The 27,776-nt window shown below is 45.0% G+C and overlaps 1 protein-coding gene across 3 annotated transcripts; it reads right to left on the reverse strand.

Moving 5' to 3' along the window:
* Positions 1-1,786: 1,786 nt before the first annotated feature.
* On the reverse strand, positions 1,787-24,375 carry ZIC3 (Zic family member 3). 3 transcript variants are annotated; one of them, XM_080990094.1, is made up of 5 exons: positions 22,108-24,375; positions 20,448-20,611; positions 17,233-19,069; positions 3,875-3,956; positions 1,787-3,492 (listed from the first exon to the last, which is right to left on the reverse strand). In XM_080990094.1, exons 1-3 carry the CDS (start codon positions 23,306-23,308, stop codon positions 18,884-18,886), a joined length of 1,551 nt encoding a protein of 516 aa, XP_080846220.1. In that variant the 5' UTR covers positions 23,309-24,375; the 3' UTR covers positions 1,787-3,492; positions 3,875-3,956; positions 17,233-18,883. The 3 variants fall into 3 exon arrangements, with proteins under 3 accessions (XP_080846220.1, XP_080846221.1, XP_080846219.1); XM_080990095.1 differs by lacking the exon at positions 3,875-3,956 and adding an exon at positions 14,319-14,491; XM_080990093.1 differs by lacking the exon at positions 3,875-3,956.
* Between the last annotated feature and the right edge of the window lie 3,401 nt (positions 24,376-27,776).

Below are 27,776 nucleotides of genomic sequence, written 5' to 3' on the forward strand. Positions count from 1 at the left end.
TTACCTTTACCTTTACAATGCTGCTCAAATGATCTTTTTGAATAGCCCAGTCTTCTCCAACCAGGCACTCTCCAGATGTTTTGAACTACAACTCTCATGGGCCCTGCCAGTCCAGCAAAGAGCTAGGAATGATGGCAGTTGTACTCTAAAACATCTGGATGGCACCATGTGAGCTACAGCTACCCCTGTATTTACCTATCAAGAAACAGCTGCAGCCATCCTGTGATAATTTCACACTTTAGATTGGGTGGTGGATTCACATGTGCATCTCCAACGCATGGCTTTTCAGACAATTGGTGGCTGGAAGTTGAAAATGAGGAGTGACTTCAGTGAGAACAGGATTGTGCATGAGGAGACTTTTCAACCTTCCATCTGTGGTGTTAGATCTACAACTATCTGCAAATTGTGATACTGAGGTTCTATTCTATTCTACAGTGGTACCTCAGGTTAAGAACTTAATTCGTTCTGGAGGTCCGTTCTTAACCTGAAACTGTTCTTATCTGAGGTACCACTTTAGCTAATGGGGGCTCCCGCTGCTGCCACGCCGCCACTGCGTGATTTCTATTCTCATCCTGAAGCAAAGTTCTTAACCCAAGGTACTATTTCTGGGTTAGCAGAGTCTGTAACCTGAAGCGTCTGTAACCCAAGGTACCATTGTATTCTATTCTATTCCGTTCTGTTCTGTTCCGTTCCGTTCCATTCCATTCATTATTTGTGGAACAGTCTCCCTTGGGAGGTTGTGGGCTCTCCTTCCTTGGAGGTTTTTAAGCAGAGGTTGGCTGGCTACCTGTCATGGATGCTTGAGCTGAAATTCCTGCATTGCAGGGGGTTGGACTAGATGACCCTCGGGGTACTTCCAACTCTACAATTCTATGATTATATTAAAATCACCCATTTCTTCTACCAAAAATGCTCAGTGTGGCATATATGACCCTCACAACAACCCTGTGAAGTAGGTTAGGCTGAGAGTAAAGTTTTAAGGCAGAGTACAGATATGAATCTGGGTCTCCCTCGTTAAATCCTATCACTCTAAACCATGATGGGGAAACCTTTGTCAGCCCGAGGGCCACATTTCCTTCCTGACAACCTTCTGAGGGCCACATTGTGGCAGAAGGAAAGGCAAAAGGAGGTGGGGCAATGAATGTAAATGTTACCTTTCTACAGCAGCCAAGTTTTGACGCATACTCACACACCCAGCTCTGTCCTCCATGTAGGCACACAAGAGATTGTTATCAGAGTTGAAGGGCACATTTCCATCCAGGCAAAAACACTCAAAGAAAAGCCAGTGAGGAGTGTGGCCTGGGGAGAGTTGGGGTGAGTGGGGGGGGGATGTGGTCTGGAGAGAGTCTGAATGGTCGTACAGGAGGTCAAATGGGAGGCTCCCTTCAGTCCCTAGGCAGCAGCTCCTCATCACTGCTCTAAATGTTACGTCAAATATTGTGAACCCTATGGAATAATACCAACAAAGCTCAGGTGTCCCATTTGCCCCCAGTCTGCAGATTATGCCCAGTCACTGCTGACAAAGCCATTATTTCCCAGTAGCAAGGTTTCAGATAGAGATAAGGTGATGGGGAGCAGAAGCACCCTACTTTTTACACAACAGGAGGAATGTAGTTGAAAAGCCATCATCACAAAGTGAGCATTTTAAACTCTTGTTCCATCTTCCTCATAGCTCCCTCTCCCTCTCTCTCTCTCTCTTACTAAGATAACTGCATTCTGCCGACAGCTATTAACATTCCTGGAAATGAAAATGTTCGCAGTAAGATAATGAAAAACAGACACTTAGTAACAGTTTCATTTTGCATGTTTAAATATTCATAACTCTCTTCATAAAACCACATGTTTGCTCTCCTTAATGCTCAGGCAATTGTGCTTATGAAATGTCATATTTCTTGTACGCCTTTTCATTACGTCGTTTGCATTCAGTAGAGCACAACTTACACAAAACACTGAAGCTTTTGCTTTTATGCAAAAAGATTGGTCAAGATTGAGAACCAAAAATTATCAAACCTGTTGACAGGTGCAGGGATACAGCCTGTCCATCTCAGTACAATAAAAACATTCACCAACATAGCTTTGACTTCAGACTTTGTAGGGGACATCAATAGAGATGCTCAGTGCATTTAACAAGGCATTGTGCTGTTAGAAAAGCATTTTCATTTCTTGGAAGGCAAGCAGATCTATAAAGCAATCTTAACATTAAAGTGAATAGTCCACAAGATTTCCCTCCCCCACTGGGAGAGGGAGAGGTAGAATCCCTTCCTTCTCCACCCCCTCCTGAACATATGTTGAAGATGGGATGGTCTCTGATTTGGCACAGGGTCAATAGACCTGATCCAGGGGCCACAAATCAGGAGCATGAAGTGGATTAGGGTGCACAGCCTTTCTGTCACTGGTAAACAGAAACCTTCTGTCTCATCCCTCCCCTATCCCAACTTAGCAATGGCCAAATAGATATACCGGTAACTCCAGTGGAGATCCCTCTGTGTGTGCACATGAGCGTGCCCACCTGCAATTTCTGGCATCTGTGTCTGCGCAGATGTGAATTCCGGTGCTGCAAAAGTGAGTCTCTGTGCTGGTTTAGCGCAGTGCGCGGGGACTCGCTGAGCAGGCGGCTCGGTTCGGGGTGGCTCATGGGCCAGTTAAACGACCCCCGTGGGCCGCTTGTGGCCCAGGGGCCTTAGATTGCTGACCCCTGCCCTGAGTCCTTGTATTGCACCCCTCTCTGCCTACTGAGACGGGCCCTTCTCCTTCCATAGGGCTAGACTTTCTGCCATCAGGACCACAAAGGCAAATACTAAAAAAAATGTGCAGAGCTCCTGAGACACCCCATTCTTGTGACAGAGATTGTAGCTTGGGGCTGGAACACATGCTTTTCATGAAGAAGGTCTCAGATTCATTCCCTGGCATCCCCAGCCAAAATATTCTGTTAGCAGGTAATGGAGATGGCTCCCTCTCTGCATGGAACCCTGGAGAGCTGCTGTCATTATTCAAAGCAAACAGTATTGGACAGAGCAGGAAGGCAGTCTGCCCTGGTTGAAGGCAGATTCCTAAGCTGCCTGCCTATCACCATACTGAAGTTCAGGTTTATGCCTTCCCTATATCTCACCAGGTAGCAAGATATGACAGAAGTGTATATACATGGCCTGGAGAAAGTGAACAGGGAATACTGTTTGCTAGAAACTGCAGTAGGAAACAGTGCTGTTGCACTCAGGTCCTACTTGCAGGTTCTTCCCATCAAGACATCTGGTTGGCCACTGTGAGATCAGGCTGCCAGGTTAGATGGGCTCCTCTTATGTCCTTATAACTCATTTTTGCTGCATTTGAATTTGATTGGGGTGCACTGGCAGTATTCTGTCTCACTTCCAGTCACCATGATTTAGGAAGGAGATTGACAACCTGAAGCATGTCCAGAGGAGAATGACCAGGATAGTGAGGAATCTGGAAACCAGGTCCTATGAGGAGCAGTTGAAAGAGCTGGGTATGTTTACCCTGGAGAAGAGAAGAAGAGAAAGAGATTACGGTGGTCATGAAATATCAAAAGGATTGTCACAGGAAAAAGTGTTCTCCGTAGCACCAGAGGACAGGAGTAGAACCATCTAAAATTCAAGGACAAGACCATCTAAAATTAAAGGACACAGACCTAGAGTCAATGGGTCTACTATGAGTAGAACTTGGTTGGATTCAACCTCATTGGGTAGAAGCTGTGGGCAAGGAGATTTCTGCTAAGGTAACCCCTGGGAACTATAGTAAGTTAAGAGTTCTGGGAATTGGAACACTGAGGGGTAAACTAATATTCCCAGGATTCTTTGGAGGAATGTATGATGCATAGGATTGGCCCTACAGTGAGGCAACGTGAGGCAGCTTCATATACCTTGAGGGAGGGTGCTGTCTTGTCCTTTCCCACGGGCAGCAAATTGTCTTGAGCCAGCCCTGATGACGCATGCATACACAGTCTGAAGTTCAAGCAAAGTGGAATCAGGATAAAGTGAACCAGAAAACGGTCACAAAGCTGAAAAAGGGGAAATCTTCTCAAACACACACCAATTTGGCATGGTGAAATTCAAAGTTTTCATTAAAAAATAAGTGAGTGCTAGCCTCCCAGAAAACATCTGTCGCCTTCTAGAAGAGGGTGGGATGTTTTTAATGTGTTTCTTTTCCCCCCTCTTCGTTTTGATGTATCTATGGGGGGGGGGGGCTTTCTGGTTGGTTGGTTGGTTGGTTGCTTGCTTGCTTGCTTGCTTGCTTGTTGCTTTGGATTGCCCTAGGCAAGATAAAGCGACTAACAAATTCTAATAATAATAATAATAATAATAATAATAATAATAATAATAATAATAAATTAAATTCAAGGGGAAAGGAATGTGGAAACTCTGTCCCCAAAGAGCATCCCACAGTCTACGTGCCACCCTAGACCCTCTCATATCTCATGATATCATCCTTTTCAACAGAGTAAGATCAGCTATTCTGCTGCAAGTCATCAAGAGTTGAGCAAGCAAACCATCAATTATATCTTTCTCCAATTCAGTCCCCTCCAACTATTATTTTTGATGATAATAATAGTTATTATCAAACTCCAACTCCCATCAACCCCATCCAGCACCCAGGCTTATGGGAAGTGCAGTCTAAAACAACTGGAGAGAACCCAGTTGCCAACTGGTTAGTCTATTGCATACATGGGAGCATCAGCTTTTGGCAACCTTCCTGCTTAGACATTGTAAAAATATTATTTGAAGTTTGTTTTATGTGGGAGAGGGAGGATGTAACTGCATAAAAGTTAAAAACAGTACACTTATTTATTTATTTATTTATTTAGTCATTCATTCAGTTTATTTATTCAGTTTATATACCGCCCAAAGATCTCAAGACGGTGTACAACATTAAGAACATGTTTTACGGAGCATGACAATAAAAAAACAATACAAAGCATAATAATAGACAACATAATGATAAAATAATCATAACAGTCCCTTCTCCTCTCTCTCTCTGTTTCTCTCTCTCTCTGTCTCTCTCTCTCTCTGTCTCTCTCTCTCTCTCTCTGTCTCTCTCTCTCTCTCTCTCTCTCACACACACACACACACACACACCTTTAACAGGCCATAGATTATTTAATGGCCAAAGTCCTGGTTTAAGAGAAGTGTTTTTGCCTGGTGCCTAAAGGCATGTAATGGTGGCGCCAGGCGAGCCTCTCTGGGGACAGCATTCCACAAATAGTGAGCCACCATGGAAAAAGGTTGTTTTTGTGTTGCCACCCTCCAAACCTCTCGGGGAATGGGGACCTACAGAATGGCTTCAGGTGACAAGCACAGATTGTAGACCTAGCAGGGGCGTAGTGAGGGGGCCAGGAGGGCCATAGCCCAGGCACACAATTTTGAGGGGCCACGAACCAGGCGTCCCCATGTAGGGATCCCTCTTCCACCCTGCCTGCTGCCAGGGGCCTCTGGGCCCCATAGCCTAGCCTGGCCGCCACATCCCTGGCCCACTTGCTGAATGGCCACCTAGCCAGCATTGGGGGGGTGCACTCTCCAAGGGCCGCATCAGCCAGCCAGGTTCCCCACTGTGCAGGCAAGCAGGTGGTGCATCGCAGTGCCATGAACTCTCCATTTCCCATGCCCACCTAGTGGCAACGGCAGCCAGGGCTGGGCTGAGCTGGCGCAGCAGATTTTCCTCACTCTCCGTGCCATGCCCTGGGAGCCGGCAAAGGACGCAACACCACTGAGACCTAGGCTTCAACCCTAAAACAATAAAAAAATGCTTGATACAGAAGTAAGTCCTGCTAAAAAGAAAGGGTGAATGCTAAGGCTCATAGTGGGTTTAAAATAGCCCCGCATTTAAAGCATCATTATACTGCTTTAAACTGCTTTAAAGAATCCTGGGAATTATAGTTTAAGAGAGAGTTGTTAGGAAAGCCCCGTGCCTCTCACAGAGCTACAGTTCCCAGAATTTCCTGGGAAGAGGGATTGACTGTTAAGTCACTCTGGGAAGTGAAGCTCTTTGAGGGGAATAGGGGTCTCCCAACACTGCTTAGTGATCTTAAACTACATTTCCCAGGATGCTGTTAAAACGGTATCATTGTATTTTAAATGTGTGGTGCAGACGGGGCCTTAGTGTGGAGCAAACAATCAATCATACAGCTCTACTGGAGCTGAGTGGTTAGAACATTAAGAAAAGCCTACTGGATCAGGCCAATGGTCCATCTAGTCCAGCATCCTGTTCTCACAGTGGCCAACCAGATGCCTATGGGAAACATGCAAGCAGGACCCGAGCCCTAGAGAACTCTGCTGTCCTACAGTTTCCAGCAAAAGGCTTTCAGAAGTATTGCTGCTTCCTGCCCATCGTGGCTAGTAGTCATTGATGGCCTTATCCTCAATTATTTAGCTTAGCACAGCCTCCCCCAACCTGCTGCCTTCCAAATGCTTTGGACTGCAACTTCTTTCATTCCTGACCATCAAGCATGCTGGCTGAAGGTTTTGGGAGATGTAGTCCAAATCATGTGATTGGAGAAGGCTGGTTCAGTGCAAGTTGCTGAGCATTTCTAGAAGGTGGTGGAATTTTTTTTAGAAGTAAGGAAATCAAAATTCAGAACCAATAGATTTCAGTGTAGACAAATTATGTATTCAGTACAGTTCTCTTGTCATCATTCTGGCAGAAGAGAAACTTGAAAGTTTTTTCCTAAACCTAAAGGTTAATGGAAATGGATAGATTCCACCACAAATAGCATGTCACTTTTTAGGGTAAAGCAATCCTGAGCTAATATGCTGCATCCAGCTTATATCTGAACCTAATAGTAACCCAGTCATATGTCCACATATATGTAAATTACTTCCTAGGATTTCATGAAGTCAGCTGATCATTCTAATTCCAAAAGGATTATAAAAGGCCTCTTACTCCAAGCAACACATGCTATTCTATTGCAAGAGCAACAGTTATAATTTGCCTCGGATTAAAATGCGTTTGTTCAAAATAATCAAAGCAAGAATTACTAACTAGGTTCTTCAGCTGCACCCCTCTCAGAAAAGTCGTGGGGGGGGTTGCTTTGTAGGGGGGGGGGAGCGAGCAAGATCCACTTTAGGTTTACAAGCTAGATATTGCTTGTACTCTGTTTATTTGGATGCCAGTGGACTGGATGAAAACCAGTCCAATGCCAAGAGTGAAACATCACAATACAGTAATGTAAAAATCTTCTTCATTCAAATTAGTTACCAGCATTCACATTATGGAGATAGATACTTGAATACCCTTTACCTAGAAGTAAGCCTCACAGAACTTAATGGGACTTACAGCCATGTATAGTCTAGGACTGTGCTGTGGATGTGCCATTTATACCAGTTTTCATTAACATTGTAATATTGGGGTATATGAGGTATTAGGGAAGGACTAGTACCTTTGGTGGGGGCACATTATGCTCCTTATGGGGTAGTTTGTCCACTGTGGATAGGAAGGGAGCCCATCTAGGAGAAGGAAAATTCTGACCCTAAATCTCCCTTGCCTTGTGGGATATCTTCAGAAGAAGAAAAGGCTCAGGAGTAAACCCTTCACAAATCCAGAGTGGAGTCCCTAAGATGGTTAGATGGCACCTTGTATGCCTCCTTCCAGCAACTCCTGCAACCAAGCTGATGCCAAACATATTGCTCTGCTTTCCTTTGGACCATATCAAGAGGAGGGTATTGTCATTTGGGCAATCCAGGACCTCCATACATACTGCCCAGGCTTGCACCCTGGGGTGGTCACTTCGGTGCTGTAAACACAGCAGTTTGGCTTCATCCCCATAGGTGTATCTATCTCAAGGCAGGTAGATGCCAACAGCAACATTAACATGGTCTGTTCTACTATTCCAGCATTTTCTATCAGAAGGACTATTGCACAGATACCAAAAAAGAAGGTTGTTTATTAGCTCAAGCTGGTCCTCTTTTCTTCTGGATTAATTAACCTGTTACCCCTGGCTTTGTACTAGAACTAAGATGAATATTTTAAAAAGCAAATTTGCATCTCAAATAGCAGATTAAAACATACTTCAACATTCACTAAGAAGACAGGCAGGGGTGCTGAAATAAAGGCAGACATGTCTTCCATTTTGTCTTAATTTGGTCTTTGGCCTCCTTTGAACAAAGCCAGTTTGCAACCTTCTCCCACAGAGCCAGCATAGCCAGGAGGCAGGTGAGGCCCAGACCAGCTCATCCTTTTCACCACTGCAACCTGCTTCTTCACCCACCTCTCACTCTGACACAAAGAACAAAGGTGGTGCGAAAGAGCAGCAGTAGAAACCACTGCCTGCTTGCTCCTCGGCTCTCTGACTGACAAGCTGCAATAATGGCAGTAAAGAGAAATGTTTCTCACCCTCTTTCATCATACTAGAACTTGGGGGCATTCAATGAAGCTGAATGCTGGAAGATTTAGAACACTGGGGGGGGGGGTAAAATAGTTAAAACCATGGAATTCTCTTGCAGAAGAGGCCACCAAATCACCAACTTAGATGGTTTTGAAAGAGAATCAGGCAAATTCATTTAGCATACAGCAAAATCAGTATCTTACTAGCTATGAAGTTTATGATTTCCCCTCTACTATTGGAAGCAGTATATCTCTGAATACTAGTTTCTGGAAATTGCAGGTATGGAGAGTGCTGTTGTGCACAGGTTCTGTTTGTGGGATTTCCAAAACATGTCTGGTTGGCTACTGTCAGAACAGAATGCTGGACTGGATGGGCCCTGGTCTGATCCAGCAGAGCGTTCTTATTAGACTATAAGGACAATAGACTCACTGAGTGGGGGTGGGGACTACAGACCATGTCTCACTTAAATGCCCTCTAATACCTGGAGTCAATAATCACAGTGGATAATCAATAGTGGATGAAGAATAGAAGTTACACCATAGGTCCTTCCAGCTCTGTATTGTCTATGCTGACCAAAAGCTCTAGGATTTCAGAGCTGTAATCTTCCTCAGTCCCATCTGGAAATGCCAGTGATTGAATTTTGCACCGTATACACTAATTAGTAAGACAATTAGTAAGACAAATCACAGTGTGTTATATGCCCAAAGAGTAGGTTCCCCAGCGGTGTAGCTAGCCGCTCAGGTGCCTGGTGCAGGGGCATGTCCTGCACCCATGGGGGCAGGGCAAGCCTCTCCCACAGTTAGAGCCTCTGCCCAGCTGAGGGAGAGGCAGTAAGCAGACACAAGTCCCACGCTGCCATTTCAGGCAGCGTGGAACCTGCAGACTCCTAAGCCCCCATGTCACTCCTAAAAAGTTTCATGAGCCCATTTAAAAAAGAAAAAAACCACCTTATTTTGTCACACACACACCCTCAGTGATGACACCTGGGGTGGGCTGCACCCTCCTTCCTCCGCCACTGGGTGCCCCAAGAGACACAAAACCTTGAGAAGGGCACATACATTTCCATAAAACCACACAGAGCAGCTCTCCAATTCAGATATTTGTTCTGCATAGCAATGCACTCTCAAATATAGCTGTTGTATATTGTCTGGAACAGACAAATCCTGATCTACAAAATTCCATCATGCAGTTCTCCACCCACCTTTGTCACTCTCTGGCCCTGCTCACTCCTGGCATGAAGCACCCAGAACAGTTGCCCACAAGGAAATGCAGACCTCAGTCTGAGAAAAGGATTGTCCACCCCTGCCTTTGTCTAACAGAAGCCCTTCAATTCTAGCCAAGTGGAGGCTTCAAATTGTTCAGAAACTTTGCACATGCTCCAAGGCAGCAGCCCCAACCCAGCAATAGGCATTGAAATCAATGGGCATTTATGCATTCTCAGCTCTGTTCCTTTCTTAAAATGCTCACTACCGACAACGGTCCCTTTGTATGATTATGATTCTAGGGCTGAATCCTGATTTCTGGCTGAAATTAAGATGCCTGGCACAGAGTTCCACAAAATGCATCCAGAAGGTCCCCCCTCGGTCAACCCGCTTCCCACAGCGTTGCTGATCGGTCTGGCTCCTGCTGCTTTCTCCTGGCTCTCTGCCAAAAAAGAGAAAGCAGCTGCTTTGGGGAGGCCATAGACAGCAACCACAACAACTCCCCCCCCCCTCTCTCCTGCGCCGCACTCCACAGGGTATCCCCCCCCTCCGAAAAATCTTCCGCCATTTGGCTTGAGACTTTGCAAGACCCAGCAATCTCTCTCCACAGTAAGCAGCTTCGTGTACTTATGATGACCTAGGACACAAAAACTGAGCCTTTGAAAATTGCTTTTAAAGGGGACAGAGCTGGGGGGGGGGCTTCTCTCTTCCACACACAGACACACTCCTGGCAATGTAGTCTGCAAGCTGGAATTCTGAATCAGTCTCCTCTGGTTAAATTTTTGCTGTATTAAACAAATAAAGTTGTTGGCTCTCAAAACCATTGCCATATTTCTGATCATCAGTGACTTAAGCAGGACAAAATGGGAAGAAACTGCAGGTCTTCCAGATTTATGGAGGAAGGGGTTGCTGGAGATGCCTCTCTCTGTGTGTCCAGCTATGGTATTTTCCTGTTGCGTGCAGGAGAGAGGTTAGTTATATTGGGTGCCCGTGGCTTTTAAGCCCTTGTCTATCTATAAATAAGCTGTCTTAGCAGAATCCTGAAAGCAACTTGTAGTGGAATGAAAATACAAGCCAATCCAGGCAGCCACTAATGGTAAAGGGCAGGTGTAGGGGTAGTGATAGGGTTGCCAGCTTTTTCAGCAGGACCTGCAGCTGCATCTTTAAAAGCAGCTCAAGGGACCAATATTCCCAAGGCATCCTGTTTCTCTCACCATGCTGTGTAAAGCCTTCTTTACTGGTTTCTGTACTGTGAAAGGCACAATAGCTGTGTTGAGCTGGTTTCCCCTCCATGGCAGCTGCTAAGAAGATAGATGCAATCTCATTTTGGGCCAAAGTTAAGGTGTGCACCGTGGAATTTAGCGAGGCACCTTTGCAAGTATAAATATACACAGCTATGATTAAATGGGCACAAGATGTTGGACATAATACTATGTTTGCTGACTGGGAACAGTTATGGACCACAGGTATGAAGTTTACGGCATGTAATGCCCTAAGAGAGAATATTATGAAAATGATATACAGGTGGTACATGACCCCAGTCAAGCTTGCAAAAATCTATCATTTGCCCGACAATAAATGCTGGAAATGTAAAGAAACTGAAGGTACATTCTTTCACCTTTGGTGGACGTGCCCAAGGATTAAGGCTTTCTGGGAAATGATATATAATGAACTGAAAAAGGTATTTAAATATACCTTCTTGAAGAAACCAGAGGCCTTTCTTCTGGGCATTGTCGGCCAATTGGTGCCAAAGAAGGACAGAACTTTTTTTATGTATGCTACAACAGCAGCAAGAATACTCATTGCAAAGTATTGGAAGACACAAGATCTACCCACTTTGGAAGAATGGCAGATGAAGGTGATGGACTATATGGAATTGGCAGAAATGACTGGCAGAATCCGAGACCAGGGAGAAGAGTCGGTGGAAGAAGATTGGAAGAAATTTAAAGACTATTTACAGAAATATTGTAAAATTAATGAATGATAGAATGATGTTGGATAGTAATTAAGAGGTTTCCAGCTGTAATGTTCTAAGAGAATATGAAAAAACGGTTATAAATGGGTTAAAATCTAATGGTAAGGATTTGCTGAACCAATAAATTGAAGTGGAATACAAAAAAGGGAGGTACGAGGAGGTCCGGGAAACAAGCTAAAGGAAAATAAGTAATAGAAAATATGTGTGTTTTTAACTGTTTTTATTTTGTATTTTTCTTTTTTCTTTTCCATTTTCACTGTAATATTTTAAAAAACCTTAATAAATATCTTATTAAAAAAAAACCATACACAAAGACAGGTGGGTGAGGCTGGCAGCCTATATCTTAGCCTCCCCCAACCTGAGGCTTTGGACAACCACCACCATCCACTAGAGCCAGCACAAGAGAGAGCTACATCCCATGGATTTCAACTGAGCTTACTTCTACATTAAAGTATGTGATCCATTGCACTTTAAAATCACAATCCTCTTTGCAAAAAATGTCCAATTCTGTGTTTCCTAGGAAATAAGCACCACTTGTTTTGATGGGATATACTTCTGAGTAAGTGGCCAGAGGCACACTTACTTCAATGCATGGAATCGAAATGCAGAGCTTTCTCTCTGAGTAAACATAAATAGGTTAGGCCAGGCTGCTAAGGCTGCTATCCAATTCAGGTTCACCAGGCAGAGAGTAAAGTTCCATTTAACTCAGTGGGACTGACTTCTCTGATTCAGGGCTACAGAGAGACAAGAGTGATAGTGGTATTGTACTGGGATCAGATAAATTTAGTTATGTGTGTATTTCTCTTACTCTGTTACATACCTATACAAAGGTCATCAATGAAGGAGGGATTATTCCATCTATTTCAGACTATTGCTAAGGAATACCTACACTTCTGGATAATTGGCTGTTCAATAAATGACAATCCTTATAGCATTGATATATATGCTTATTGTGGATCTTAACACACGAAGGATGACCAGGATGCACCAGATGTGCATGCCAAATGCCATAGCCCTTTGCTAAATGAAATAAAGGATATCTGACCTGGGATTGGAATATTGCACTATTACAAGATATTTAAGAAAAAGCTACACCACAAAAACATACTTTCAAAATGCACTAGAATTCTTTAATATATCTGCCCTGGCAATTTAGGCTACAGTCCTATATCATACACGCAATTACCTGGGAGCAGGCTACATAGATTACACCTAGTAAGGCATCCATAAGGTTGTACTGTTAACATTGGACATACCTAAGAGCAGATCTTGTCCAATGCAAACCTAGGCATGTTTACTTAGAAGTAAATCACACTGAGCTCAGTGGGACTTACTTCTAGGTAAGTGAGAATAGGATTGCAACCTAAGCCTTGCTGTAAAGCTTCCAACACACACAGAAATATTTTTCAACATTCATCCAAATGTGAAAGGGTACTCTCTTGGTCCCGTACACTAATTTTATAGCCCCCACCAAGCCAATTTTTCATGGAACCATCAAAGAATTTAGGAGGAATGTGGTATGGGGGGGAACCCTTTCCACCTTTAATTTTCCCATCACTTCATATTTCTCTACTTCCTGAGCAAGGTCTCCACCTCCAGAATGGAACACAAACATGGATGAGCCTGAAAATCTCATTCACAGAGACAGGCAAGTATCAGTAGCACCTTTTCCTGGACTCTGCATATTGCACCATCCATCCAAGTGCCTCATCCCCACTTGCAACACAAAGGAATCAGAAGGAAGAGACTCAAGTACTAGTCTCCTCATGCAGATTTCTGGCCATGCAACAATCACCTGGGGATGGGGAAGGAAATGAGGGATGGGGAGATATATATGAGCATGCCCACAGGCCACAGAATGCACCAAACTAATAAGTAAACCAGCTTTCATGAGAAAAGTGGTGCAGTTCAGATCTATTGAAATAAAGGCTGCACTCTTGTGAGTAAACCCCATTGAAAAGTGGGGTGTGTGCTTCTGAGTAAACATGCATTGGATTATACATTGGCTAGCATTTTATCCAATAACCCCAAGAGCGTTGTTGACAGTATAACCCTTAAACATCTACGCTGTTGCTATGGCTATATTTAAGAACAGGAAGCATTAACAACGAGACATAATAACGTAACAGTAGACTATCAAAAATAATTGTATATCAATGACAAAACATACACAGTTTTCATATTTATAATATCAGGCCCAATCTATCCAAAGGGATGCCTTTTTAAATCCCACTGATTTTTAGCTGAAGAATTGCACACAGGTGCTTAAAGTGTAATCCTCTCTACATGTCTACTCAAAAGTATGTCTTACTGTGTTGCAAAGCTCTTACTGCCAGGGATTTGGGTACAGAATTGTAGTCTATTGAGTTGCAAATGCTATGAACGCTGACATGAGAGTAAGTCCCACTTAAATTAGTGAGACTTTAACTTCTACATCATTATGCTCAGAACCACCCTGATTTGTTGAAATAAACCAATCTTCCAGATGTTGTTGGACTCTAAATCCCATCAGTTCCTGCCAGTGCGGCCAATGGTCAGGGATTATGGGAGTTGTAGTCCAACAAATACCTGGAGGGCCACAGGTTCCTCATCCCTGAATTAAATATTTGATTTCTTTGTGTGAAATGTTGTCAGAAACCAGAAAATAAAACCATAACGATAATCCTAAACAATAAATTGGTGGAGGAAGGGTTCCATATCATGGGATTCAGATTAACAGACCGTCCACTGCAACCAGTTAGCAATTTTATAGCCAATTCCTCCCCCAGGAAAAAAAATCCTCCAGGGAGGCTATGTTCACAAAAAGTCTCACCTTTTTAAGATTTTTCCCTTATCCAAATGCAGAGTTACTTCCTGAATTGCAAAACTGGTAATAATAGTTTTTAAAATCCTACATGGTGATCAGGTCCACAGGGAGTGATTTCCTCCTGGTCTGTTCTGCACATAGCAAAGGAAATACTTTCACAGCAAGCCCGCAAAGAAATGCTGCAGAAAAATATATATTATATACTAATAAAAAAAATAATTACTTATTTTATGTATGTGCTTAAACAAATGGGGACGAGAGAAATAAATTGGAAAGAAAAGATTAAAAGGGCAAAATTCTCCATTTCAAAGAGGCAAACTTCCAATCTCTCTGTCTGTCTGTATCCTCTGTAGATCCAGCCTGTGAGGCTTCACTACAAAAGGTCACAGTGATGCCACTTGCTGCCTAGTACGTATATTTACTCAGAAGTCCCACTGGCTTTAGTGGTGCCTCCTCAGCTCAGCATGGCCATACTTCCAAACATACTGGTTGCAGTGTAAGGCCATTCCCAAGGAGCAAGCCCCATTGAGTTGGATGGATGGGGACTTACCTCTGAGCCAACATGCTCAGTATGGATTGCAGCTTCACATCACAAGCCCATGCCTGTCTACTCAAGAGATAAGTACATAGGAAGGAAACCCTGCCTTACTACCAGTGTGGTGTCTGGGTGGAGACCAGGGTTCAGATGCCAGGTCAGCCATGAAGCATTCAGGGTGACCTTGGGGCAGCCCCCCCCCCCATTGGAACCCTACCTGGCTGGGTTGTTGTGAGAATTGAAAAACGAGGAAGGGGAGAGCAGCAAGCAGGTGGGGTGTATGGAAATAAATAAATCCAATCAATTAACTGACTAGAGAGTAGGCCCCATTCTGCACAGCAAGACGGACTTCTGAGTAAAGATTCTGATTATTAGGCTGTCACTGGACAAAAATAAAAGCTGCTCCATAATTATTCCTCACCCCATCTCCCTTGCCTGGCCGAGGGCTTGAACCGCGGAAGGGGCCTTTGGCTGAGCAGGCCAGGAGGTTTTCCTCATTGCCAAGTTCAGACTGAGGTACAGGGGCCGCTCGGGGCAACCTACCCCCAAGCCAACTGGGTCCGCAAAGTGAAGTGTGTGTTGTGGGGGCGGGAAGAGTCACTTTCTGAGTTGCCTCTGCGAAGGTGGCGGGTCAGGGTGGGAAGCCTAGTCTCCCCATCCTTATTAACAATCTTCCTCTCCTTTGACTGAACTAACACACACACCCCTCCCCGTGAGAAGCATCCAAACACCACCGTTGCCTGGAGCAGGGGGGAAAACAGCCAAAGTGGCTGGGAGGGAGGGAGGGTCTATTCTCGCCCTCCCGATCACCTCCCTCTCTCTCCTCCACCCCCCCCCCCACGCCTTCAAGAGAACAGGCTTGGAAGCAGATTACTGTATTCCCTAGACTCAACGGCTCTTGTCTCTACACACGAACGCCTTTGGAATCGGGATATTCCAGGATATTCCGCCAGGATATTCACACACACACACACACACACACCCCTCCTTTCAAAGAAAAAAAGAAAAGCCCGTCGTTTAATCCGAAGCGGCCTTGATTCGGTTTGTTCCGACGGTTCCCAGCGAGTAAAAGCCAACGCTAAAATCATTAAGACTCTAGTTCACCAAAGCAGTCCAGAATTGAGTCCCTTGTTGTATTCTGTGTAGCCACGGATTCCCCCACGTGCCCTCAGGTTTCTGTGCAAAACCGCTTCGGTTTCCCCTCTAGAGCTGGATCCGGCTAGACAAAAGCGCGAATGGTTTGTTTGCTTGTGTTAAAAAAAATAAAAAAGCCATGCCGGCAAGGAAATCCGATTTAATGCGTGGTCGGGAGATTTGCGGGTTTAAAAATAAAATAAAATTGCAGGCCTGGTCTCTGGCAGCCAGCGGGGCTAGCTTTTGAAACTCGGAGAAAAGTTTTTTAAAAAACTTTCAGCGCAAGCGAGAAGCTCCCGGAGACTGCAATGACCAACTGAGATCAATTGAGCCAGAAAATTAGCCTACAAGCCAATTTCATTCATTTGACTCCCAAGAATCCTCAACGGGCTAAAATCAAGAGGCTTCTAATTAGTACTAGCTTCTTTGTAAATTTTCTACCTCCAAAACAACATAATCCCTTTCTCAAAATCCATGTGTTTGTTTCCTGGATACCATGTGTTTGTTTCCTGGATACCTTATATTCAGAAGGGGGGGGGGGAGTTGAAGCCAGGTGCAAATGTCCTTAGTCCTCTTGACTGATTATTTAGGCATCAATACTACCATGCATTTTCAGTACACATATTTCTGATATCACAACGCTAGAGGAACATGACCTAAAGCCCAGATGAACATGGATTATATTTGACCAACCAACAGATGGAAGACACCTAGTGAGACCCTTTCCACCAAGTGTATTTAGCAATAAATCAATAGAAATACTGTACTACAAAGAGGCCATAATTTTTTGTGCACGTTTTCCTCAACCCCCTACACACGCACACATGCACACACTCACAGCTGCCAACTATGGATGCAGCCATGCATAGCCCCACTTCCCTTTCTATGACATTTTAGCTTTTATTTTCAATATTCTTTACAATGCTGTATAATAATGGAATGCTTCAAAGTGCAACATATATATATATTTTTAAAAAGAAACAGTAATTCACATTCTGTGCTCAGTTAATAGAGAAACACATCAACCATTACCAACTTGAGAGTAAGTCCCACTGAAAAATTAAAGAGCCTTGCTTCCTGTTAATTTAGTTTAGGACACAGCATAAGACATGAAAACTAGCTAGATAGGCAGGCAGGCAGGCAGAATATTAATATGGGACTGTGAAATTAATTTGGGAGTGTATTTTTGTTCACACACATAAAGCATATTTCCCATAGGCACCCATAATTCAGAAAACTAATTCCGTTTACCTTTTGGTGTTTACATGTGTCTGTCAAGGCAGATTTAGAGCTCCTCCCTTCTTCGTTTGAAGTTCAAGATGTCCAGGCCACTAAGTGAATTGTGAGCCCCATGTGTGGTGGAGGAGATTCCCAGAAACCATTATAAGACATTTGCAGTGAGGACAGGCAGGTCATCATCGAAAGAGGGGTGGGAGCGGGGAGACACACACACACACACACACACAACCCTCTTTCTTCCCTCCGACCCACCCACCCGTGGTGAGAAAGAACCAAACACTATAAACCTTTCAAGCAGGGGTGGAAGGGAGGCAGGGGTGGTCAGCATTTCACATAAATAAAGGAAAATTGGAGGTGAGGTGATGAGATCTAGCAAATTGGGAAGCATTTTACAAAATGGAAGACACACCCCTTGCTTCTTTTTAGATTTGCTTTTTGCAGCTGTGAGTCCACCCCCCCCCCCAAGGCAGAAATTTTGAAAAAGGGTTGGGGGAGGAAAAAGATAGAAGGAAAACATTGGAAAGAAATGGATTCTACTGTGTTATTTCCAAAACAATAAACTTTTAATGCTAAAGCAGTTATATAACCAAAAAGCTGTACAGAGTTTGTCTGGATTTTGTTTGTTTGTTAGAAAACAAAATTTCTTCTTTTTTTGTGGGGTTTTTGTTTTGTTTTTTTCCTCATAAATATGTTTCCGTTTCCGGCACTTCTCTCAATAATTAAATTACAATTGATAAATATGGCATCATGGATATGTATTTACAAAAAAAAAGTTATTACAAAAAGGCAACTGTTTATACTAAACCGCCATGAGCTGAGTGAAATTAAGATTACATTTCCCCCTCCTGAAAAACATACTGAAGAACACCCCTGGCCCATTCTCAAATCAGATGAAATACATTCACAAGTGTAATGTTTTAGAGGGTGAGAAAAAGGTAGGAGAAAAAGAGACAGAAAGACAGAGAAAGAGAGAGAGAAAGAAAGATTTCAAGACAATACAGGACTTTGGCAAGTTTTAAGACTGTGGTTGTTGTTTTTTCTTATTATTTTTAATAATCGCAACTAAGGCCAAGGGGAAAAGTCAGTTTTCTGTTTTTCAAAATCCAACCCCTCCAAAAAAGAGAGAGAGAGAGAGAGAGGAGGGGGTATATATCTATTGGAAGTTAAATCATAAAGTGTAAAAGTCAGTTCGTTGTTTTTCAACATCCCACCCCAAAAAGGAGTGGGTATATATCTATTGGAAGTATATATTTACAAAAGGCAAGAATGTTGGGAAATAAAGGGAGTGGTATTGAAAGGTGAGTTGGAAGAGGGATTTAAAAAAAGAAAAAAAAGAAATAACCATCAATGCAGAAAAATCCTGAGAAAAATAGAGACAAAGTCCAGCCTCCGGCTTTTGGATAGGGTTAAAAAAAAAAATCACACCCTTGCCACCACTTGTTTGTTGTTGTTGTTGCTGCTGCTGCTGCTGCTGTAGTTGTTCCTCCTTCATTTTTATTTTATTTTTATTTTATTTTTTGTCCTGCAAACTCCAATGACAGGCCAAAGATGAATCCGGTGTCCTTTGATGTCAACAGGAATGCTTTTGGTACAGTCTGGTTAGTCTGGGTTTTGTTGTTGTTGTTGATTTTGTGGGGGAGGAGAGGAGTTGAATTTGTCCTCATCAGACATACCACTCATTAAAGTTGGGGGGCAGTTCTTGGTTGTGGCTGGGATTGGCGGTCTGAACAGCTGCTGCTGGTGGTTTGCTGGAGTCCTTGCTGCTGGCAGCCACAACGGCTGGCGGGGTGGAGGACTCGTAGCCAGAACTAGCCGCCGGAGAGGATTCCGACCCTTGGCTCTCATGGACCTGAAAAAAGAAGGCAGAGACAATTGCCACAAGTCCAAGAGCAAGGAACTCTCTTCTTTTTTGCCAGCGGACAGAAGGGGAGAGTTGATTTACAGTGAGCCTCCAATCAGTATATATATATATATATATATATATATATATATATATATACACACACACAACTCATTATCTAGCTATTTGTTTATTTTCAGAAAATTACTGGATAAGTGGAAAATATGGCCAACCTGCCAAGCTGATCCCATAATTAAATATGGAATGGAAAAGGTAAATTCTGGAAGAAATCCCCAACAACAACACCTTCTATAAAAACAGAAACAGGATAGCACATTATTAGATGAGCACACTATACTGGAAATCAGAGCACTGTTTTATACCTAGTGGCTTCAAGCACTACTGTTCGCTATAAGTGATTTTTAAAAAAGATTTTATATTTCAGGAGCAGATTATATATGTATATGCACTTAATATTTTAAATATGTGTGGATGGATATCAGATGACTCTGCACTCCGTTCCAACCCCCCACACTCTCACAAACTCAGCGGCCAAATTTACTCATTCATAAACCAGGATTGGAAGCTTAGCAACTATACATGATGAAATGTTATTTAACAAGGGAGAACAAACCAGGCACTTGAGACAAACTGCTCCTCGTGCAAGATGGCCCCCTCTCTGGCCAAGCCAAAGCTTTTTGAAAATTACAAAATAAAAAATAAAAATTTAAAAACAGCATGCGCAATTCCTTTTATTTTCATTTCACTGAGGCAATCATTACTTGAAAGCCCAGGGAAGAGCCTTCTACTTTTTCACCAGCAGAATAGCCAGGGTTCTTTTCAATATGGAAATGTATCAAACTGGAAGGTTATACACACAGAAAAACACTCCATGGGTGTATATGTCCAGACACACAAAATCAGCATATGGGCATAGGATTATGCATAAAATATACATACATGTATAACTATATAGATTGATACATGTGTAATTAATTACATACATAATATAAACGCACATGAAGGCACGTGCATATATACTTCCAATTACATAAGCAGATGGGCAAACATAAATAACTATAGAACTATATTATGTATTTTGTACACATGTATAATATAAATAGGTATGCATTCAGGAATAATACAGATGCTCTCAAACACACAAATTAATAAATAATTGATTAATTGATAAGCATATATAACTATAAACCACACACACGTGACTTTTATTTATATCTATAAAAACAGAAACAGAAATACAGATGCGTCTGTAAACATTCACTCTATATGCCCACACACTACATGAGAGCAGGGGAAGAGGGTGGTCAGATCTCACCAAATTAAGGGAGCCATGGCAAAAACAAGGTCCCCAGGAGGAATCCTTTACCTTCATGTGCTTCCTTAAGGAGCTTGGGTGGGTGTAGGACTTGTCGCAGACTTTGCAGATGTATGGCTTGTCTGATGTGTGGACGTGCATGTGCTTCTTTCGGTCGCTGCTGTTTGCAAAACGCCGGTCACAGCCTTCAAACTCACACTTAAAGGGCTTCTCTCCTGCAAGTAAAAAATAATAAATAACCAGAGATTGGGCCACTTGTTTCGTAAAGAAGAGACACAGTAGTAGGATGGAGGTACAGAATGGTTTAGGGCTTTTCCCACTAACTCCCCACTCCCTTTCTCTCTTATCACACACAAGCACACCTTTTCTGCCTACAGCAAAACTTTCTTCTTTTTCTTTGCAGCTTTTGGGCTCCCTGCTGCTCCTCTGCCTGAACTCTCTCGCTCTTTGTACACAGACAGGTTTCCGAATTTTAATTTTTTTTTAAGTAGGAGAGAGCAAGGAGGAGCCAAGGGCTCTGGGCTGGTGAAGGGACACCAGACAGTTCTGAGACAACAGAGTTTTGAAACTTTGCAGTTCAATTAAAGGGCCCTTTTGTAGCTTTTAATTTCTGTCTTTGAAATGCTACGGGCTTTCCTTAAGCTGACTGTTAAAAATGAGATGAGAATTGGATGCTTAGATTATTTGGGGCAGGAAGAAAAGGAGGGGAGGGGATAGAGAGAAAGCGGAGAAGAAAACTCCCCTGAAGATAAATTGTGGAGATCCAGACAGTTTTATAAGATGTACTCAAGAAGGCAATAATGTGTGTTGGATTGCTGTTTCCGTCTAATTCTACGCTAGTTTTTTTGTAGAGGACAGAACCGTTTATTTCTCTTTTTTCCATGCTTTTTTTTTTTAAAAAAAAGAATGCTTTGGACAAAAAGTATCAGTGATTTAATTAGAAGATGTGCCAATCAAGGCATTAAGAGAGCGGGCGAGAGCGGAAGTAACCGAAAATTAGATTGCATTAGCATTTGTATGGTTTCCTCAACAGGATGTCTGAGGAGAGCTCAGTCTCTTTCTCTTTCTCGCAAAAAGCAACACACACAGCTCCAATGATTTTTGTTTCCCTCGCATTACATCCAGAGGGAGAGAACTCCATGAGAGGGACGAATGCGGGGGGGGGGGCGTGTACAGGGGTGGCTAAAGAGTTGCAGATGAAAAGAAAGCTTCGGAAATATCATCTTCAGAAGTAAAAGGAAAGTTTTTTAAAAAAAATCAGTCAGGAATTATTTCTCTTCTCGTTTGAAATCGACAAGGAACCTCCGTGAAACTGACTTTCACCGCGTGGGGGTAAAAATAGTATTTTAAACGCCTAAACAGAAATAGGCAAAAGCAAACCACTCGTTTTATATAGTTTCAGATTATTTCTACCCCACCTTCCCCAAGCTCTGATCCTTCAGACCTCCAGAGCCATACAGAGCAACCTTTTGGCGCGCTCTGCTTTTTTTTAAAAAAAAAAATCTCTACCCAGAACAAAACCAAAATTATTAAAAATAAGAATCTGGGGTTTTAATTTTGTTGTCTTCTGCTCAGGATTATTGCTGGTTAGATAGATGCATACAACTGTATTGGTGGGTATATATTGTTGGATATATACATATATATATATATATATACATATATACATACATGTCCAAGGGTGGTGTGCCAAGGGTGTGCCTCGCCTTACCTGTGTGCGTCCTCTTGTGGATCTTGAGGTTCTCCGACCTGGCGAAGATCTTCCCGCAGCCGGGAAAGGGACACGGGAAGGGCTTCTCGCCGGTGTGCACGCGGATGTGGTTGACGAGTTTGTATTTCGCTTTGAAGGACTTGCCCTCGCGGGGACATTCCTCCCAGTAGCAGATGTGGTTGTTCTGCTCAGGGCCTCCGACGTGCTCCATGGTGACGTGGGTGACCAGTTCGTGCATGGTGCTGAAAGTCCGGTCGCAGCTCTTTTTGGGTCGGCTCAGCGGCGGCTGGTGAGGCTGTTGTTGCTGATGCGGAGGAGCCGGAGGCTGCGACAGCTCCTCGATCCATTTGCAGGAGAGCTCCTGTTTGATGGGCTGCCGCATGTAGCGGAAAAAGGCTCCCGCGCCGTGGTGGTGGTGACGGTGGTGAGCCGCGGCGGCGGCGGCCGCCACGTTCATGCCCCCCATGTTCACATTCATGGGGCTGTAGTTGTGGAACTGAGCCGGGCCCCCATAAGGGTCCGCGCGGGGGCTGGAGACTCCTCGGTACGTCTCCGGCCTCCCGAAAAAGTCCCCCCGCAAGCCCAGGTGCATCTGCCCGTTCTCCACGTGCCCGGTCGGGGAGGTGTGGCTGGGGTTCTGATCGTGCAAACTCGGGAACAGCAAGTAGCCGCCAGGGCTGTCCGGGATGCCCGGAGGAGCGTGGAGCCCGCTGGGCGCATTGCCGCCGAAGAGGCCGTGCTGAGCTGCAGCCGCAGCCGCCGCAGCGGATCCCCCTCCTCCGCCACCGCCGCCGCCGGCGGGGGAATCCCCGAGCGCGGATCCCCCGCGGTTGCGGAAGAGAAAGTCCCGCGTGGAGTTGAAAGCGGCCGCGGCGGCCGCGGCGGCATAAGAGGAAGGCACCTGGCCGGCGTGGTGAGGGTGAGGCGGGTGCGGAGCGTGGCGGTGATGGTGATGATGGTGCGGGTAGCCCGACGCTTGCGGCGTGAAAGCAGAGCCTTGTCCCGACGCCAGCTCGTGGGGCGCTGGGCTTATTTTAAAGGACGAGTCCCCGAAGGGGTGGTTGAGCCCCATGGCCGCAGCGGCGGCGGCGGCGGCAGCGGCATCGCGGTTCGCCACGTCGTGCGGGTGGTGGCACGGCGCTCCGAAGCCCCCGACTCCCAGCGCGGGGAACTGAGGCCCGCCGTCTAACAACATGGTCATAGTCCGCCTTGAGAGATGCAGCAGAAGCAGAAGGAAGAGGAACCGCGGGGAAGATGAAGAGAACGAGGCGGCCCCACGACGGCGATCTCCTCCCGCGTCTCCTTTTCGCCCCCTTTCCTGCCCCCCTCCCCAACTTCCAAATAACAACAACACGAGCTCTCCAAAGCTTTCGATCTCCCCCTTCTCTCTCTCTCTCTCCCCTCCCCACTACTAGCTCAGCCCCACACAATGGAGAGACAGGCAGGAGGGCTCGCGCGCCAGCCCCACGAATGCCGCATTCACACGCGCTCCAAACCTTTCACAAATAAGTGGGTGGGGGGTTGGAGAGAAGAAGAGAGGGGGGTAGAGAAAACAACAACTGAACAACACCCGCTCCCCAAAAAACAGTCCCCCCAAACCCCACCCACTAGCCCTAAAGGGCTACGAACGGAGGCACCCCCTCTGTCCCCCCCCCCACAGACTCGCACACACAACCCCTGGGGGGATCCCCGCTGCCTCTTTCCCCTCCTGCCTTCCAGGAGGGCGCCCTCCACTCCAACTGAGCGACGTCCTTGCACTGGCTAAAGTCAGGCGCTCCTCCCTTCCTAACACATATGGAGAGGGGGGGGGAGAAAGAAAAAAGAGAGGGAGAGGAAGGGCGAGGGACGCTGAGAGGGAGAATACCCAACTCCGAGAGGCAGCTTCCCTGCCAGCCAATGGGGAACCGCCTGGCTAGCCGTCACCTGACCCCCAGCTGGCCTGCCCATTGGACCAAACCCGCCTGATTGACAGCGTTTAACATTGAATATGGCAGCTGCGTTTAAGCCCTGCGCTCTGATTGGCCCGGCTGGGTTTAGTGAGGCGCAGGTAAGGTTAAAGGGTGTCCGCCAACCCCCAAATGTTTTGTTTACTGGAGATGCAACGGGCGGCTTTTGCGGGGGAGCAGAGAAGAGGGCTTGGGGGTGGAGATGATGGTCCTGGTTTTAGGGGCAAATTACTTGTGCATCATTCTTACCCAGCCCAAAGCAGAAAGGGAGGGGGAGAAAGGATGACGCTCTGCGTGTATAGTCCGATTCCATCAACCGCTGCGCCGTTAATATTTAGGAAGAAAATTCCAAATCCTTTGAAGCTGTCCCTGCATTGCCCCCACCACGCGCATTTGCCCCTTATAGGACTCCCTTTGCTTCCCTTCAGCCCTCGCCATTTCCGTTTGTTTTCTGTAACAATTCCTCGAAAGCACTGTAGCAACACACTTCTCGTGAAAAATAAAATTAAATAATAACAAGAAAAGTCTTTAAAGAAAAGGATGGAGGAAAACCGGAGTGGGGGTGGGGGGGGGGAGATGAACTTACAGAGATGAAAAACTTAAAAGACAGGGCAAGATGCTTCCAAAGACGTCAGAACTCCCCATATTTTCGTGCCTCGGGGCAGGCATGGCAGCGAGACCGACGAGGAAGGACGCGGATCTATCCCCGACGGCACCGCGTTCAAAGCGGGGACTCTTTAAACCTGAGATAATTTTAATAATGATGATCATAATCAGAGCAACGACAAGAAACAGATTTTAAAAGTAATGATGATGTTGATGGCGTAAGGAAGGACACACACACACACACACATACACTCCCAAGAAAACCGTGCTTGAGAAAATTGTTTTTAAAACGACAAAAATCCTCCGTTTATCTTTTTCCTTATGGCACATGTCCAAAGCGACCTTCGGAGTAAAATCTGTTTGCATGTGTAGAATGTATATATAGATAGATTTTTCATTTTGTTTATATTTTTACTACGAATCATTTGAGTCTTTCTTTATTCATCGTCCCCACCCACCCCCACCTCATCTTCCCGCTCGAAGTGGAAGAAGAAACTTCAAAATCTTTGGGGGGGGGTGAGGGGGAGCATAAGAAAGAAGGAGGGAGATGAGGAAGAGTTGAAACATCTGAAAGACAAGGCAACGTGTCTGTGGTTTAGGGTCCCTGGTTCTCTGCTTATGGCTCTCCAAGGCAAATATATACACATCTTTTCTTTCGAGCAGAGAACGTATAATGTTATCCCGAAACCTGAAGCTAGCGGATCAAAGGCACGCTTGGTATTTATTTATTTATCTGTTAATTTATTTGCAGCGCAACGTTTTAATGTTGGGAAATGACGGTCCTCTGTGGCAGCCGGGCTTCACCCCTTTCATTTTCCCAACCCCCCGCTCGCGTCCCACCGTCCTTCAAGTCTCAATAAATCCACTCATTTTCTCGTTCTGGAAAGCATTTGCAAAGAACGATGGGGGGGAAGCAAGTGTGGAAAGAAAAGGGCTCGGAAAGAGAGATGCCAGTAATTGTAATATCCTGAGATTCGCCGAGCCCCGAAGTCTCTCCATTGAAGGCCCCTCACAGGATTTGCCGCCGCCTCTCCGCAGGAAACATACAATCTGATCAAGTTCAGAAGCGCGTTGAGAAGAAGAAGAAGAAGAAGAAGAAGGGAAGGGGGGAGTGCTTCAAACAGCGCTTTTATAAAATACAGTCCCCTTTTCACGTCCTCCCCCCCCCCACACCCAACACCAACCCTCAGAAAGGGGGGGGAGAGACTTCACATTCTTTATTTTAGGGGTCTGGCCAAAAGGAGACAGAATGAGCGACCTGAAGACAGACTCAGACAGGAGGGATTGTTTTTCTACATACATATATATTGTTTTTCTACACACACACATACATACACCCACCCACCCACCTATAAAACTTAGTCACTGGAGTTCACATCCTACCAATCCCCAAGCCCCCCTCCCTCCAGAGCAGCCCAGGAAGGTGAGTCTGTTGCTTTCAGAAATCGCTGCCGATTTGCTTTATTACTTTACTGACCAACTTACCTATCTACCTACCGAACTACTTATTACCAATCCTTTCTTCTCTTCTGAAGACAGAAAATGCAAGGGGGCGGTGGCGAAAGGCTTTGTTTTTCTCTCTTCCTGGGAGGGGATGTTTGCTTGGGAAGGGAAAGTTTACGCCTCCTTCCTATTGGAAGTTTCACTCGAACGGGGCAATGTGTGTGTGTGAGGTTGCTGTTGTTGTTATTCATCCATTATAAAAACGACTAAAATGACCTCTTCATTCTCTGGGCCTCCGTGATGCTTGTCTGGTATGGGAAGGAGAACTGCCGGGGGGGGGGCGTGGACAGGGCTGGAGGAAAATTGGGCCACGGGATGCACTACGAAGGCGCACAGAATCCCGGAGAATTTGGGGTTTCCCACGAAGCAAACGGGGGCCTCTTATGGCCACACAAGGGGGTCTGGCTCGGCAGAGATGACTCGGTGGATCCTCAAGGTCATGGAAGGAATCGAGTTGGCTCACCAAACACACAGATCTACGCGCGCGCACTCCTCCCCACACCCCGGCGTACTTTTTATTTTATTTCAAGCGGAGTGTCCTTCTCTAAAAACCACTTTTCCCCCTGCCCTCTAGTTTTTCATCCTCCTTGTCACCACCAGCTTGACACTGTCCCAAGCGGTCGCTCTACCTGATCCCGGGGCCTGCCTTGCGAGGCCCTCGATCAGATAATTAATTACCTCCAGCACGTGTTCTGTTGTCTCTATAACAAAAAAAAGAGGCGTAATTCAATTAGATCATCAACGGAGTCTTGGGTTAGGGAATGTCTGTGAAGCCGCGTCGTGGGGCACGCTGGGGCGAATGACCTTTGCTAGGGCAAAAGGCCTCACGTGTTGGCCTGGTGGCCCATTGTCTTTGGCTCGCTGGGGTGATGTAGAACAAGTTGGGACTTCGGGCCGCTTCGAGAGCAACTTTCGCTTGGGCACTGAAGCCCCAAATCTTTCTTTACGCGAATCTAACAGTTACATTTCTTCAGATATGGGCTATATATACACCCTGAACCTTCAAAAGCATAGTCCTTTTATTTTATTTTTAAAAGGGGGGGGTTAACCCCATTCCTATATTTTCTATGACCAAGTTACAAGGGAAGACGTAAAAATCAGATTAAAATTTCGAATTTGTTTTCTCCATTGCGTCATGGTTACCCTAATATATCCGAGAAGGGTGGGGTATTGTGGGGGGTGGAGGAGAAGGAAAATCCGAATTAGTCCTTTTGCAGAGGGGAAAGCGAAAGACACCTTTGTGCGCGCTAGAAAGGCGACCTCGCCGAATATCTTGATTTATTCTGCGAGGAGGAAGTGCAAAGAAATCGTGATTTCTTTTGGGAGGAGAAACGTTTCCCTGAGAAGAAAGGAGAGGGTGTGTTTCAAAAGACGGCGGAAATAAATCGTAGCTTTAAACAAGGGACCGCGGTCCTTTCGAACTATTTTATTGCTTAAGAAGAGGAGAGGGGAGGTGTGGGGTGGGTGGGAAGGGGGAGGAGACAGATTTGACATAGTGGAGTCACTACAAGTAGATTAGGCAACATAAATTAACCTATAAATCTTTTTATATATACATTTCACCCCTCGGCAGCGACTGTGTGACTGGGGAAATAATATACGAGCAGACAAGAG

Source organism: Podarcis pityusensis (assembly GCF_964106645.2).
Source record: "Podarcis pityusensis genome assembly, chromosome: Z".
Classification (NCBI taxonomy): domain Eukaryota; kingdom Metazoa; phylum Chordata; class Lepidosauria; order Squamata; family Lacertidae; genus Podarcis; species Podarcis pityusensis.

Coding starts and splice junctions, on each gene's coding strand:
- ZIC3 (XM_080990093.1), bottom strand. CDS start 23,308: ATGACCATGTTGTTAGACGGCGGGCCTCAGTTCCCCGCGCTGGGAGTC. Junction 20,612..22,107: donor CCACAAGAGGACGCACACAG/GTAAGGCGAGGC, acceptor TTTTACTTGCAG/GAGAGAAGCCCTTTAAGTGT. Junction 19,070..20,447: donor CCTTAAGGAAGCACATGAAG/GTAAAGGATTCC, acceptor TTCTTTTTTCAG/GTCCATGAGAGCCAAGGGTC.